This window comes from Hyperolius riggenbachi, chromosome 1, assembly GCF_040937935.1.
Source record: "Hyperolius riggenbachi isolate aHypRig1 chromosome 1, aHypRig1.pri, whole genome shotgun sequence".
Taxonomy (NCBI): domain Eukaryota; kingdom Metazoa; phylum Chordata; class Amphibia; order Anura; family Hyperoliidae; genus Hyperolius; species Hyperolius riggenbachi.
In genome coordinates this window covers 552,273,065-552,289,836 of record NC_090646.1, presented here as the reverse complement: position 1 = coordinate 552,289,836, position 16,772 = coordinate 552,273,065, and the positions used below count along the sequence as shown (strand labels likewise).

The 16,772-nt window shown below is 44.9% G+C and overlaps 1 protein-coding gene across 2 annotated transcripts in view; it reads right to left on the bottom strand.

Annotated features, from left to right (window-relative positions):
- Positions 1-16,772, bottom strand: part of TMEM232 (transmembrane protein 232) — a 299,472-nt gene that overhangs the window by 179,983 nt on the left and 102,717 nt on the right. For both annotated transcript variants that reach the window (XM_068247370.1, XM_068247365.1), the window contains exons 5-6: positions 9,272-9,429; positions 5,304-5,403 (exon numbers count right to left, since the gene is read on the bottom strand). In XM_068247370.1, the coding sequence (XP_068103471.1) occupies positions 5,304-5,403; positions 9,272-9,429 (258 nt within the window). The remainder of the gene's footprint in view (positions 1-5,303; positions 5,404-9,271; positions 9,430-16,772) is intronic.

Here is a 16,772-nt window from a genome sequence, read left to right as displayed (position 1 = left end):
AGCAGAGACAATGAAACAGTAAAAACTTAAAAACTAGATTTAAATATAAAATAAAATTAGGAGATATCTAAAAAAGTCATTTTTAGGAGAAGGAGGATAGATACAATTGTTTTTTCTCATCAGTGTAATTTCACCTCGGATGTCCTTTAAGCTTCACTAAGCATGCCTTACTGTACATAGCAGCGCTCGCTGCTATGTAAAGAGCATGCGTTCCTTAGGAGCATGCCTTCCTTACATAGGAGTGTGCCTTCTTTAGATAGGAGCATGTCTTTCTATACATAATATAGGAATCTGGTCATCTTAGAACAATTATTATTATTATTTTCTATTTATATAGCGCCAACATCTTCCGTAGCGCTGTACATAGTAGAACAAGGCATCCCTATTTATTGTCCAGCGCTGCGTAATATGTTGGCACTTTATAAATACAATAAATAAATAATAAATAAATAAATAAGGCATACAACCGATATGAGTAAGTTACCTCTAGGGGTATTTCTGCAAAGGGCAGAGCAATATGTTCCTGGAATCTCAGGGGACTCTACCAAGTCAGTTGTAAAGAAATGTCAGATCTGCATATATCGTAAACATTCTAAATAAGATAGATTCCCGTTAAATGAATGAGGTGAACCTGTCCTCTAGTCTTAATTAATGTTCTGTAATCAATCTCTGTGACATCTACAAGTCATATAAAAAAACTTACTACAAAACTGATACTTAAAGGACAACAGACCTGAGAGAGATATAGAAGCTGCCATATTTATTTCCTTTTAAACAATACTGGTTGCCTTGCTCTCCTGCTGATCTTTCTGGCATCAGTAGAGTCTGAATCACACACCCGAAACAAGCATGCAGCAAATGCAGTCAAACCTGCCGTAAGCCAAACCTTTGATCTGCATGCTTGTTCGGGGTCTAGGACTATAAGAATTAGAGGCAGAGGATCAGCAGGACAGCCAGGCAATATGTATTGTTTAAAAAAAAAATGAATATGGCAGCCTCCATATCCCTCTCAGGTCAGTTGTCCTTTAATGCAAGTTGCATAGAGAGTTGGATGTGCAGGCTGGATGGGAGAGTTTAGGGTGCCAGAAGTTTTCTGTCTATAGGCTTCTGAGATGTAAATCTGGCCCTGGGTAAATCAAATTCACTTCCTAAAATTTTTGAGAGGCCCAATTCCATGTTGCATACAATTTGCATCACATCTGCATACAAGCTTGAATTAATAGCATTGCACTGACAATCTTTACTAGTCAGACTTTTTGCATAGGAAGAGTCATGACGTAAAATGGTAAGTCTTACAAAATAATTACGTACAAGGCTGGATTTATCCTTTTTTTGACCCTAGGCCAAATATGTTGCGTCTCCCCTTTCTTGTGCAGCAGCGCCCCTCTCATTCCATGTGCAGCCCCTTCTTCCATGTGTATTATCCATGTACAGCAGCGCCCCTCTCATTCCATGTGCAGCCCCCTTTTCCATGTGTATCATCCAAGTACAGCAGCACCCTCCCATTCCATGTGCAGCCCCATCTTCCATGTGTATCATCCAAGTACAGCAGCATCCTCCCATTCCATGTGCAGCCCCATCTTCCATGTGTATCATCCATGTACAGCAGCACCCTCCCATTCCATGTGCAGCCCCATCTTCCATGTGTATCATCCAAGTACAGCAGCATCCTCCCATTCCATGTGCAGCCCCATCTTCCATGTGTATCATCCATGTACAGCAGCACCCTTCCATTCCATGTGCAGCCCCCTCTTCCATGTGTATCATCCATGTACTGCAGCCCCTCCCATTCCATGTGCAGCCCCCTCTTTCATGTGTATCATCCATGTACAGCAGCACCCTTCCGATCCATGTGCAGCCCCCTCTTTCATGTGTATCATCCATGTACTGCAGCCCCTCCCATTCCATGTGCACCCCCCTCTTTCATGTGTATCATCCATGTACAGCAGCACCCTCCCATTCCATGTGCAGCCCCATCTTCCATGTGTATCATCCAAGTACAGCAGCATCCTCCCATTCCATGTGCAGCCCCATCTTCCATGTGTATCATCCATGTACAGCAGCACCCTTCCATTCCATGTGCAGCCCCCTCTTCCATGTGTATCATCCATGTACTGCAGCTCCCTCCCATTCCATGTGCTGCCCCCTCTTCCATGTGTATCATCCATGTACAGCAGCACCCTCCCATTCCATGTGCACCCTCTTCCATGTGTATCATCCATGTACAGCAGCCCCCCTCCTATCCCATGTGCAGCCCCCTCTTCCATGTGTATCATCCATGTACAGCAGCCCCCCTCCCATCCCATGCACAGCAACATCTTCCATGTGTAACATCCATGTACAGCAGCCCCTCTCTTTCATGAGCAGTTCCTTTGCAGTTTCCCTTTTTAATGTGTTGCTCCCCAATTTCAGCCTCCGCTTTCATATGTAGCAACCCCCAATTTCATGTCCGGGTACCCCTAGGGCTGCAGTCGCCCAAGGCACAGGCCTTAAAGGTCTTTCCAGAAATCTGGCCATGTTTAAACAACTTTTTTTAATGCAACAATCCTTCTAAACCAGGAAATCTTATCTGTTCCATGTTTCTAGAAGTTTAGTTAGTTAAAATATAATTTTAGTATAATTAGTCTCAAATAAGGTCATAATCATCCGTCAGAGTAATCCCCAGATAAAGCGTTTTTTGAGGGCAAAATTTAAAATAAAAATCAGCTTCATATCATTTTTAGTATGCATGGGCCTGTTTACTGCTGGGGCTAGTATTTTGGAGTAATTAACCTTAAGACCCTAAATTCAACTAAATGAATCTAAAATAGAAAGCAAATTTACAGACTACTTAATGCCTGTGTGATCTATAGCATTAACTACCTGAATTCCTCTCCTGCTGCATTAATCAAACTTGTGGTGTATTTATATCACAACCCCCCCCCTTCCCCCCCACCCCCAATGCACTTACATACTGTACTTACACACACAGACTGATTTACTAAGCCACCACTGGGTGACTGTGACCAAAATGAGCAGGGATCACCGGTTCCTGCAACTCTCCGTATATTAGATGATGCGATCAGCTAAATCAAAATAATACACATACACGTGTCTCTATTCAGCCTTGCACACCCCAATGCCTTAGCCACAGGCAGCTATGCAGTATAATGCCTTATTAAAAACCCTGTACCCCTGCAAAAGCATGCGCAATGTTTAAAACATGAGCCTTAGAAAAGAAAGAAGAAAGAAAGAAGAAAATCATAGCGCAATCCTTCAGACACTTATTAACCCTTCATCCTATTTACAGATTTGGCATCTAGGAGAACAAAGCCAACAAAAATAAGGCTTCAACCTCGACAATAAACAGCCAAAATGGCTTTGAACAAGGGATGAACCCTGTAAGTGGGAAGCCAGCTTCCTCCCTTTTGCAATATGGTGCACCAGGATTGGCAAGGGTAGATATTGATATTTGGTCCCACCATTAATAAGTTGGCCAACCAACAGCAACCCTCACCAAGGTAAATAAGTGCTCTCATCATTTAGAGAAAGCAGAAATGAATAAGGTGAAGAGGGGAGGGATTGCTCCACTGCACTTTGTTTGGTTGACTTCTTATTGAGGCAGTGAGCAATCAATAACCTGAAGCCCCGGATACTATTACCTCACCTCTTCCTGGGTACGGCAGGAAAGAATGAGTTCTTTGTCCCTGAACACTGGGACAATAGTGGTTTGAAGGCTCAGGAGGTTTTGCTGCCGCACCCCCTTGTAGAGAGCTCAAATGTTGAAAGCCATGTAAGTTGGTATTGTTTAAAGAAAACAGCACCACAGTTGTTGGATCCACTCTCCTAGCCACCTAATCTACATGGTTGGATAAAGGGTTAAAAAATTACTGGAAGGGGTGGTCACTGTTTTTTTTTTAAATTAAAAAATGAAGCCTATGAGGTGTGGCCATTAAATAGCAAGACTGGGCATGCGGTGAGCAGTGACCAACCTCAAAGGCTGTAGGAGCAGTTGAGACAAGCTTTGTTTGCTTTCTCTTGTAACTTGTCTATAGACAGTGAAAAAAGAAACACGAAAACTTGTTCGCCCGGTTAATGTGTAACGTTAAAGTAAACCTGTGACTTTGAAAGGAGAGAAAGTCACATATTTACCTTTACAGGCATCATACATCCTCCTCAAGACCACAGCTAGATGTCGGGACCCTTTGGAAGTCCTTGGCTGCGCTCCTGTCCAGGAAAGAGAACGGCCATACTGCACAGGACTCCTTATGACTGCACAGAAGCACAGAGCCACTTGAGCTTGGCTTTTTCCAGTGACCTTGAGCTGCTCCATGCTACTGCGCAGGCATGAGGTGTCCCACACACTTCAACAACCTCTTTTTTAAGAGGTTCTGAGGGTCCTTTCATTGGATGAAGGTGAAGGGTACAGGGGAAGCTTGTTGATTATCTACTTACTGAGGTATGTATCTATTTATGGCACTTTTTCCCTTTAGATGTCCTTTAAAATGAGCACAGCAGTAACCTTAAATTCCTTGTGAATGAAATTGAAGAAAGCAATGTCCAAATGTTTGAAACTGTTACAGGGCAAGCAACTGTCCAAGCTGAAAGAATGAGAAAGGACAAAGAGACTGGATCTATGAAAGAACAAAGCTTGGATTCTCCATGAGGACAATTCACCAGTGCTCAGTTCACTGTGTGACTGATAGGAGGATATTAGTATTGGACCATCCATTTTACTTGATGAACTTACTGTAGTTCTCTACACTGATATATTACTGCATGCTGCGTAAAGAGCAGCTTCTAAGCATTAAGACGTTGCATGCAACAAAGTATTGATAGAGGAAGGAAGTATGTTCAAAGGATAAGTTATACTATCGTAGTAACAATCCACATTTTTTTAACCAGATACATTATTTAATAGCCACGTCTTGTATTTTAGTGTAAAATACACTGGAGCCTGCAGGGGTGTTTTATAAACATTACCTGAGAAAATCTACGTTTAAAAAGCATAATTGTTATGTATCTGCTACACAGATGAGGTGATTTGGGAGCGCACCCCGTTGGCTACCCACAGCGCTGTCGTGAAACTTCAGTTAGGAAATACCGTAATTACTGATTTGATTCTCATTATTTATGCTGCTTATGCATTACAATACACTAGTGGGTGTACATTATTCATATAGAAACCTCTATCTATACAGGCCTAAGCAAAGTGTTCATAATATGACTGTACTCTGTTGATATTAATTCAGAAAGCTACGTGAAGCTGGTCAAATTTCTTTACAGTATATACAAAGAAATAGCATTACTACTTGAAAACAAACCTTTTAGGTAGATGTTCAATCTATCCTTCTGTTCCTTAAATTCTTGTAGTTGGCCGAGGAGATGAAAGGCATAAAGCCTTAAAAATGTCACAAGTCCCAGCTATAGAAAGAAGAAAAAGTCACAGTTGCAGTCACAGTATGCAGGTTTGATAGTCTGTTAGCGGAATAGAAATGAACTGTAGGCTAGATATATAAAACCACGTTCATAATATTTACCGTAAATTCACAAATGTTTATGATACAGGGGTATAACTACAAATCACAGGGCCTCCAAGGTAAACTCATGGACCCCATGTTCCTCACATCCATGTCTACAAGTACAACCACCACAACAACCCTTACAACAATGCAGCCACCATATCACCACCCCTCCTTAAAGGGAGTCTGAAGTGAGAAAATATGGAGGCAGCCATACTCATTTCTTTTTGAACAATACTAGTTGCCTGACACTCCTGCTGATCTCTTTTGCATCAGTAGTGTTTGATGCCACGTGGCATGTGTGACGATCAGGACAAAGAGTGGGCAGCTGAACTGAATGCTAGACAATGTAATACGCCACCCCGCCACCCACTGATGCACCTCCCTGCAGGGGGCAGAATGAAGGAATCTTGGTGGCCACTGTTATGATCCCAAGAAATTACACACTTGACTAGAATGCTGCATGCCCACCAAGAATCCTGGATATAGATGTACAGTAAAGATACATTGTGCATTGATTATAGTAGCACACTGTAAAAACTGCTAAAATATCAAATACGTGATTGTGAACTGTTTTACTCGGCCAAAAGTTTGTTATTCTGTTCAGCAACTCTTGTAGTTCATAAAACCCTACATAGACATACACAACAGTGGGGAAGATTTATTAAAGCTGGTACACAGCCAACGGAAGCAGGATTGTATTAACTGCCCAGAGCAACCAATCAAAATCCTTCCTATACTCAACTGTTCTGATCTGATTGCTTATATTGGGAAACTGCTCCACATTTGTTCAGTTTTTTGTAAACTGGTCTTACAAATTGGATCCATTAACTATTGTTCCCCTTGTTCACCTGGCCAAAACCCAGAACATGCCGATGAGAAAAGAACATGTCCATACTGTTCAGTTTAATCTGGCTAGCCAGCTCATGTTCCATACACCTCTGCTGGACTGCACGACAAGTCAAGTGATACATACATGCATAATGGGCACTGGGAAAATGTGTGCGCCTTAGATAACCACTAGTAGAATATCATTAAAATTATTTTACATTTTACTATTGGGCAATACAAACTCCAATAGTAAAATATTGGTAAATTGTACCAATATTTTACTATCGGAAAACCTAACCCTATTCTCACACGAGCCCTCCCTCTACCGATGACTAAGTCTAACTGACCCCCCTGCTGATGCCTAACCGCAACCAACCACCTACCAATTATTATTATTATTATTGATTTATATGCCTAATCATAATGGACCCCGCCCCCGCTGATGTCTAACTAACCTGCCTCCAGGGGCTAATCATAACTGACCCCATCCCTCAGCAATGTCTAACCCTAACAGACACTCTCAATGCCTTACTTTAACTGTCCGCCGCCGAAAACCCGCCAATGTACGCGCCGCATTCGCCAAAAAGAATGATACCTATCAGGTGCTAGGGAAGTTTGGGCGTGGCCATAGGGGCCCTTACAAAGTGTGACTATAAGGGGATATTTCCCGTTACTGCAAGTGACACCACTATTTATCAGCAGTGTGATGAGGATTACACACTATCCGATGAACAGACAGATGAAATTGGACATATGGATGTCATATGACTATGTAACCTGGCACAAATGTGTGCATTCCTAGAGTGGCTGGCAGGATCAGAAATCCTTTGGCATAAAAAAATAATTCAAGTTTCTATTTTCAATTGTGTATTCAGCTGTTTGCATTTAGTTCCACATTAGTAACACTGTACCCAGCAAAGTAGCTGATAGAGTACTTGTGGGATTAAAGTAAAGCCTCATTTGTATTTAACTGGGCTAAATGTGAAAAATGAACACTTTGTGCCAAGGACTAAATATCGCATCCCTTGCAAATAAGACTATTTAGTATGAGCTTACATATTCCTGTTATATAGAGTCAAGGAAAACAAAGGAGAATTGATAAATTAATATCAAATGATCAAACAATGCATGGATTTTATTAGTGCTGAAATAATGGTCAGTCAACCATATCTAGGGCACACTGTAGCAGTAGTCACAGGTTTATTACAGGGAACCCAAGGTGAGAGGGATTTGGAGGCTACCATATATTTCCCTGTAAACAATGCCAGTTGCCTGACAGCCCTGCTGATCTTCTGGCATAAGTAGTGTCTGATTCAAAACCCTGGAACAAGCATCTGCTGCATGCTCATTCAGGGTCTATGGCTAAAAATATTACAGACAGAGGATCAGGAGGATTGTCAGGAAACTCCTATTGTTTAAAAGGAAAAAAACATGGCAGCTTCCATATCCTTCTCACCTCGGGTTCCCTTTAATTCATTCATGTTTAACCTCTTGACAACTGCGTCACGCCGATGGGCGTGGCAGCCCCAGGACCGCCTAACGCCAATTGGCGTAAAAGTCCTGGGGCTCTGTTTTGCAGGAGATCGCGCGCAGGCTGCGCACGCATCTCCTGCTTGGGGGGCGGAGCTCCGCCCCGCCTTCAGTCTCCGAGCGGCTATTGCCACTCGGGAGACTGTTAGACGGCGTGACTGCCGTCTATTTACATGTACAGTGCTGCGATCAGCAGCAGCGCTGCACTGGGGACAGCCGTGTGACACGGCTGTCCCCCTGGGGGACAAGAGAGCGATCGGCTCTCATAGGGTGAAGCCTATGAGAGCTGATCGCCATGATTGGCTGGCTGGGGGGAGGGAGGGAGGGAGTGAGGGAAGGGGTTTAAAGCAACAGTTTTGTTTTTTTTTAAAACACAAACAAAAATATTGATAAAAAAAAATAGACATGGGGAGAGCGATCAGACCCCACCAACAGAGAGCTCTGTTGGTGGGGAGAAAAAGGGGGGGGGGGATCACTTGTGTGCTATGTTGTGCGGCCCTGCAGCTTGGCCTTAAAGCTGCAGTGGCCTTTTTTACTAAAAATTGCCTGGTCACTAGGGGGGTTTAGCCCTGCAGTCCTCAAGAGGTTAATTAAATATCACTTCTACATCAAACTTCGGCATTACCTTGTACTAATTTTTATTTACCCGATATGTTTGTTGATAAGCTGACATAAGACTATGGTTTGGCTTATGTGTGGGCCTTCCCGTGCAGAATATGCATTAGAAGCAAGTACTGCACATGCTGCAGAGTACATGTTTGAGTCGTAGCTGTAACCTTTGTTACCATTCCCTGTTCCAGGAGCAGTCCTCGCATCTTCCTGCAGCTTTGAACTACCAGCAAGAGCACCGGAGCTAACTGTCACTCACTGTCATGTGACCACTATGAAGCCCCAAAGCTCTCACAGAAAGTTCAAAGCTGCAGGGGAGATATGATGACTGCTACTGGAGCACCTTTCACTTCCTGTTCATGGGTCCCAATATTACTGTTACTGCACAGTGTGCAGGAGAGCTGCAATGTGTGTACGCTTGAGGAGACTGAGCTTGGAACCTCTGCTATTATAGACCATTGTTCTGAGCTCAATTACCCTAAGCCCACGCACCTCACAGCTCTCCTGCGCACTGTGTAGAAACAGTAACATCGGGAACCATACGTGGAGGTGAGTGAAAGGGGTATTCCTAGGGACGACTAGGGGAGGAGAACTGCCACTTCCTCTCTATTCATAATTGATGGCTGAGCAGTGTGAGGACAACAGGTGGAGCTGGAGTGTGAGGAAGCACACATAAAACAGAATTAAAAGTATGTTAAGCAACACTCTGTTCGGGGGTACTTTAAGTCTGGCTCTACTGAAGCTGAATGACCAGCAAGTCAATACATACTGTATACAGTGTTACACATGGAAATCTGTACCTTTGAAAGTTTGAGTTCACTGGAGAACAGGTAAGGCTTCTGAACGGCATCACAACAAATTCTGTACAGAACAGATTCAGCAATGAAAAACAGCAAAGGGATGTGGTCTTGACTGAGCTTAGCTTGATCCACAGAGAGAATCAGGAGGTCTAAGGCATCTAAAAGAGAACCGGTACTCAGCAAGGTATAGGAGATTAAGGACAGCAATGTGAGTCTGTAAAAATAATATGTAATTGTTTTACACCTATCGCAGCTCCCGGAAAACAGTTACAAGAGTCCGAGAAATAGCTTCAAAAGACTTCTGCAGAATCCATTTAATTTCTATGTTGTTTTGATTAAATCTTCAGTATGGTTAAAGCCCAAATACAGGCACAGTTATTTTGTAAGCAAGAAACTATAATGGTGGGTGCTACATTGGGTACATCTGAAAATGGCGCAGGGAGAAAAATGGCGCACCGTTCTGCCGATAAATGTATCATAAAACGATATTTACCGTTTTAATGTAAATACAATAAAACGGTAAATTTCGTTTTATGCTACATTAATGATTGCAGAGCGGTGCGCCATGATAAACATGCGGGCTAGCATAGGCAGCGGGGGCTGGGGGAGAGAGGCAGCGGGAGACTAGAGGAGAGAGGCAGCGGGAGACTAGAGGGTATAGGCAGCAGATGTATGCAGAAGCATACGTTACCTTATCCTGGGCCAGCGATCGCTCCTTCCCTCTGCTCCTTCCATTCGTTTGCTGTAGTCCCGCAGCCGGCCAATCAGCATGCGGAGACTGAAGCCACATGGTGATTGGCCGGCTGCAGGACTACAGTAAACGAATGGAAGAAGTGAAGGAGCGGAGGGAAGGAGCGATCGGCGGCCCGGGACAAGGTAACGTATGCTTCTGCACACATCCTCCCCGCTGCCTATGCCCTCCAGTGTCCCGCTGACTCTCTCCTCCCCCGACCCCCGCTGCATTTTTGAACACTTATAACGCTATTTAGCGTTATAAGTGTAAGGAAAACTACCTGCGCCATTTTTTAACCCTTATAACGCTAAATAGCGTTATATAATGTAAGTCTATGGGGCGCCCTTTGTATTCCCCTGGCGCTGTGCGCCATTATTAACTGTTACGGCTACATTATAAGAGCACTGTTTTACAGAAATGGAAATTTGGGCATTGGCTAGCGGCGAAGTTTGGGCATCGCCATAGGCGCCCATACAAATATCGTCATTAAGGGGAAATTAGGGTGCTGGGTCCGCCCATAATGGTAAATATGGATACAGATAGAGGGCACTTGCGCCTGTGATATCTACTATGCTAGTGATGACGTCTGCCATGGTCATTAGCTAGATTGGTTAGCCAATTTAGGGTGGTTAAGATTAGCCAGAGGGGAGTGGTGATGGTTAAGGTAAGCCGTGTGTGTGGGGGAGGGGGGTGTTAAGGTTAGGCATTTCGTAGAGGGAGGGTTCAGTTTCAGAATAAGGTTATGTTTAGCTTTAGCTTACCAATATTTTACTATTATTATTTCCACAAGTCGAATATCTGTAATTTAACTGATGTTCTACTATCAGCTTTTCTAGGCGTCCAGATTTCCCAGCTCACCTTTTAGATGTTCACCTATTACAGGGGGAAGGGGGAGCCTTATAACTGGGAGAAGATGAAGGTAGGGGGAAGGCGTATGCGCTGTACAAATTGTACTTAATTCACAAAACTTATCTCATGAATTGTAGATACAGGATATTTCCTCATCTGCTTTGAAAATGCATGTTAGCTTATAGGGAAACTTAACTTAGCATTTGATCATGAAGAAAATCCACCACTTGTTTCCAAAAGTCATGATTAGGGGGACACAGCCACAGGAGATGTAGAAAGTAGGGTTTTAGGGATATACAAAACATCCTTACATCGGGGGATAGAGAGGTGCTCAGCACACTGACTTCACAGATATAACCTTTAAAACAACTGCAGCAGTTGAGTATTGTACTCCAGTTGAGTATTGTACTCGGTTATCCATAAATAAAAGCAAGACGTTTTAAATCAGGATGATACCATTAATTGGCTAACTTCTTTTTAAATCATCCTGATTTAAAACGTCTTGTTTAAAACATCTGGTAACATCAAAGTGGTAAAGTTGGCAAAGTTGTTGGAAACTTGTTACAGTAGAGAAACTCAGCTAACCAGTAGTCTTAACCAACCAGCACTTATTGCTGGCAGTACTCACAGTGATGAAGGCCAACTTCTTAAAGGAGAACTTTAGTGAGAGGTATATGGTGGCTGCCATATTTATTTCCTTTTAAGCAAAACAGTTGCCTGGCTGTCCTGTTGATCCTCTGCATCTAATACTTTTAGCCCTAGACCCTGAACAAGCATGAAGCAGATCAGGTGTTTCTGACATTTTTGTCAGATCTGACAAGATTAGCTGCATGCTTGTTTCTGGTGGGATTCACACTACTGCAGGCAAATAGCTCAGCAGGGCTACCAGGCAACTGGTATTGCTTAAAAGGAAATCAATATGGCAGCCTCCATATACCTCTCACTACAGTTCTCCTTTAAGCTGTTTGTGGGCTCTGTTGTGATTAAAAACTGGGTTCTAAAGCTTCCCCAAGGTTAATATACTTTCAAGTACTGTATTTTAACATTTAATACCGAGTTCACGCTGTGTATATAGAGTGGGGTATATTAGCTAGACCTATTTTTAACAATGAGCGTTAAGCAGAGCTCAACCAGAAAGCGCACTCAACCGGCATCAGCTGATCCCCATCCCCATCAGTGCCGGATAACCAAGACTCTACTGCAGGGGTCCCCAACCTTTTTGAGCCCGGGGCCCCCTATACCGACCAAACTTTTCTCTGGGGCCCGGGGGAGGGGGGAGGGGATTTTGGGGTCGTGGTTAGTGGCGGCGGCAGTCCCCCTCCTGCCTTTTTTCCCCCAATTGTGAGTGTAGTATATACACTCGGCCCCTCAGAAAAACTGCCCAGGGACCACCAAGGGGGCCGCGGCCCCCAGGTTGGGGACCCCTGCTCTACTGTACTTGGAAAACATGCTGATGCCTTTTGTAGCCAGAAGCCCACTTCCTTCTGGCAATATGAATAGGTCATCCAAAATATTAATGTGAAAGGTATTAGGTTAAATCATGTGCACTCATCATATCCAAGCTAGTTATTATGCTCATTTGTAGCAACATATTACTCCAAAATGAGAAAATCTTTTGACAGGTGTATCAAATATGTGAGAACAAAAACTATTAGTTTGCTTACAAGACAAAAAGGAATGCTGTGCCAAACTGGAGTCACCTTTCCTAGGACATAAAATCACCTTCTAGCCATTTTATAGAGTAGAATCATGTTGATTTTGGAAATCTTGAAAGAAGGCAATCCTGTGTACAGATGGCCCGAACCTCCGATTTTCATTTCGCGAAACGTGAACGCGAACTTCCACAAAAGTTCGGTTCGCGCGAACTTTGGCAAACCGCAATAGACTTCAATGGGGAGGCGAACTTTGAAAACTAGAAACACTTATGCTGAACACAAAAGTGATGGAAAAGATGTTTCAAGGGGTCTAACATCTGAGTTTTTGCATGGATGAGTGGGATAGATGCCAAAAGTCCCTGGGAAAAATGTGGATTTGACGCAAAGCAGCGTTTTAAGGGTTTCTCCGCTGAATCTCGACACAGTGTGCCATGGTCGTGTAAGATCGCCTGAAATGCCCACACACCTTCCTGGCCTGCTTCAGGATGTCCTCTAAGCCTGGGTACTTTGACACAAATCTTTGAATGACTAGATTCAGCACATGTGCCATGCAGGGTACATGTATAAGCTTTCCCTAATTCAAAGTGGAAATGAGATTGCTGCCGTTGTCACACACCACGTTGCCGATCTCCAGCTGGTGCGGGGTCAGCCACTGATCCACCTGTTTGTTAAGAGCAGCCAGGAGAGCTGCTCAAGTGTGACTCTCCGCTTTGAGGCAAGACATGTCTAAGATGACCCAACGCTTTGTGCCAGAAATGACACCACTTGCCTTTCAACTTCACGGTACAGTTTGGGCATCGCCTTTTTAGAGAAATAATTGCGGCCTGGTATCTTTCACTGCGGTGTCCCAATGGCCACAAATTTACGGAAGGCCTCAGAGTCCACCAGCTGGTATGGTAACAGCTTCCACCAAGCCAGCTGTCAGACGCCGGGCAAGGGGGTGACTGGCAGAAATTGGCTTCTTCTGCTCAAAGATTTCCTTCACGGACACCTGGCTGCTGTGGGCAGAGGAGCAGGAACCGCTCAAGGTCAGAGGCGGAGTGGAGGAGGGTGGCTGTGAAGGTGCAAGGGAGAAAGCGGCTGAAGATGCTGCACCTGAAGGAGGAAGAGAAGATGGAGGGTGGCTTTTCTTTTGTGTGCTGCTTTTGCTCAGGTGCTCTTCCCATTGTAGTTTGTGCCTTTTCTGCATGTGCCTTCGTAAGGCAGTTGTCCCTACGTGGGTGTTGGTCTCTCCACGGCTCAATTTTTGGAGGCAGAGAGAACAGATGGCATTGCTCTGATCTGAGGCAGACACATTAAAACATTTCCAAACCGCTGAGCCCCCCTGGGGTGATGGCACTATGGTGGCATCAGCAGCTGACGTTGAAGGGCATGTTGGCTGGCTGTCCATAGGTGGCGATACAGGCGCCGGACACTGCCACCAGCTGTTTCTGACGATGAGCTCCCCCTGCTTCTTTCAGGAACTCGTCTCCCCCTACTCCTCTCTGACTCCCCCTCTGAACTGTCCCCTTAATCGTCTTGTCTCTTCGGATCCCATGTGGCATCCGTCTCATCATCATCATAATCATCCTGCCCAGCTTCACTTGCCTCAGACACCTCCAATACTGCACCAACAGCATCATCCTCCTCCTCATACGTTACGTCCAAAGTGTCACCTAACTCAGACATATGAGGTGGTGTAACTTGCTTAGCGCCTTCATCTTGTTGTAACAATAATAACTCCTGCGAAGTGTCAAATGCAGTGGATGTGGTGCTTGTAGTAGCGCTGGTGGCTGCGGAAGATGAGGTGTTCGGTGTTAAATAGTCAACCACGTCCTGACAATCTTGGGAGTTGATGGGATGTGCCTTCTTCTGAGCACTGTACTTTGGTCCAGGGCCGCATGAAATCACATCAGCACGACCTCGCACAGACCTGCCGGAAGGCCTTCCTCTGGGTCTGCCTCTACCTGTTTTTTCCGTTTTGTCAATACCGGGGGGATGAAGTGAAAGGTATGCACTGACTTGACTAATACAATGTGCAGTCACACAGGTGCAGTTAACAGGTATGCACGGAGTGGTATATCATACTGCGTGCGCTCACGTAGGTAGGTGGATGCACTGAACACAACAGGTAGGTATATGCAGTGATGGGTATTACAAATGTGCACCTGTCACACACACGTACCGTGAACAGGTACAGTGACTGGTGGTATTAAATATCACACTGCGTGCGCTCACGTAGGTAGGTGGGTGCACTGAACAACAGGTAGGAATATGCAGTGATGGGTATGAAATGTGCAGCTGTCACACACACACATACACGTACCGTGAAAAGGTACAGTAACTTGTGGTATTATATATCACACTGCGTGCGCTCACGTAGGTAGGTGGGTTTACTGAACAACAGGTAGGTATATGCAGTGATGGGTATTACAAATGTGCACCTGTCACACACACGTACCGTGAACAAGTACAGTGACTGGTGGTATTAAATATCACACTGCATGCGCTAACGTAGGTAGGTGGGTGCACTGTGAACAACAGGTAGGTATATGCAGTGATGGGTATTACAATGTGCACCTGTCACACACAGACAGGTACCGGACAGGCACAGTGACACTGCGTGCGCTCACGTAGGTAGGTGGGTGCACTGAAGTGAACAACAGGTAGGTATATGCAGTGATGGGTATTACAATGTGCACCTGTCACACACAGACAGGTACCGGACAGGCACAGTGACACTGCGTGCGCTCACGTAGGTAGGTGGGTGCACTGAAGTGAACAACAGGTAGGTATATGCAGTGATGGGTATTACAATGTGAACCTGTCACACACAGACAGGTACCGGACAGGCACAGTGACACTGCATGCGCTCACGTAGGTAGGTGGGTGCACTGTGAACCACAGGTAAGTAGTATATGCAGTGATGGGTATTACAATGTGCACCTGTCACACACAGACAGGTACCGGACAGGCACAGTGACACTGCGTGCGCTCACGTAGGTAGGTGGGTGCACTGTGAACAACAGGTAGTTATATGCAGTGATGGGTATTGCAAATCTGCACCTGGCACAGTAGTAATTATACCACCAAGGGGCCAAAGGCCAGCTGCGACTGACTGACAGGGCTGTATATAATGCAAGTGGGCCACAAAAAAACAAAAAAAATAGATCACAAGAACAAGATTAGCTCTCAAAACAGCTGTTGTGGGGTGCTTTTTTTTTTTTTTTTGCAGCTCTCCCTTCTTAAAGGAATACTTAAGTCTCCTAAAAAAAAAATGACTTTTACTCACCCGGGGCTCCCCTCAGCCCCCTGCAGCTAAACGGTGCCCTCGCCGTGTCCCTCCGATGTGCCTGGACTCGCCGGCGGCCACTTCCGGCTTGGCCGTCATCGGCCGACAGGCTGTTGGCGTTCCCGGCCGCAATAGCATTATAGAGGGCGCTATTGCGGCCGGGAACGCAGCTAATCAGCCGCGTTCGTTCCCAGCCTGTCGGCCGGTGACGGCCAAACCGGAAGTGGCCGCCGGCGAGTCCAGGCGCATCGGAGGGACACGGCGAGGGCACCGTTCAGCTGCAGGGGGCTGAGGGGAGCCTCGGGTGACTAAAAGTCATTTTTTTAAGGAAACTTAAGTATTCTTTTAATTACTGCAGGCACACGAGTGAGTGAAAAGCCTGATGCTGCCTGCCTTATATAAGGGGGTGGGGGGGTTCCAGGAGGGAGTGTAGCCTGATTGGCTACAATGTTCCTGCTGACTGTGATGTAGAGGGTCAACGTTGACCCTAATGATGCACTATGGGAGCGAATCGAATTTCTGGAAAAGTTTGTGGTTCTCCGCGAACGCGAACCACGGAAGTTCGCCGAGAACCGTTCGCCGGCTAACCATTCGGGCCACCTCTAAGCCTGTGGCCACATTGTTAGCATATCCTATCTGCTAAATCGCCTGCATGTCTTCATATTTTCTATGAAAGCAACTTCATTCCACTGTCTTCCCTGCACACCTCCCTTAGTAAATCACTCCAGAGCTAATGTATAAGTTTAAATTACAAATCCCACTGCACTGGTAAGAAATAATGGGGAGAAGCATTATCACAACAGGGATGCACTTACAACACAGAGACAGCTTTTCATTTTATTAGTCTAATGATATAGCTAGAAGACTATCTATAAAGAGAGCTGCGTATTCATTGAAGCCAGCAAGGCTATTAGGTAAGTAAAATGAAAAATCTCTAAGACGAGGAGGAGAATCAGTGTAATGACTTTAACGGCATTATGGCATCCCGGCTCA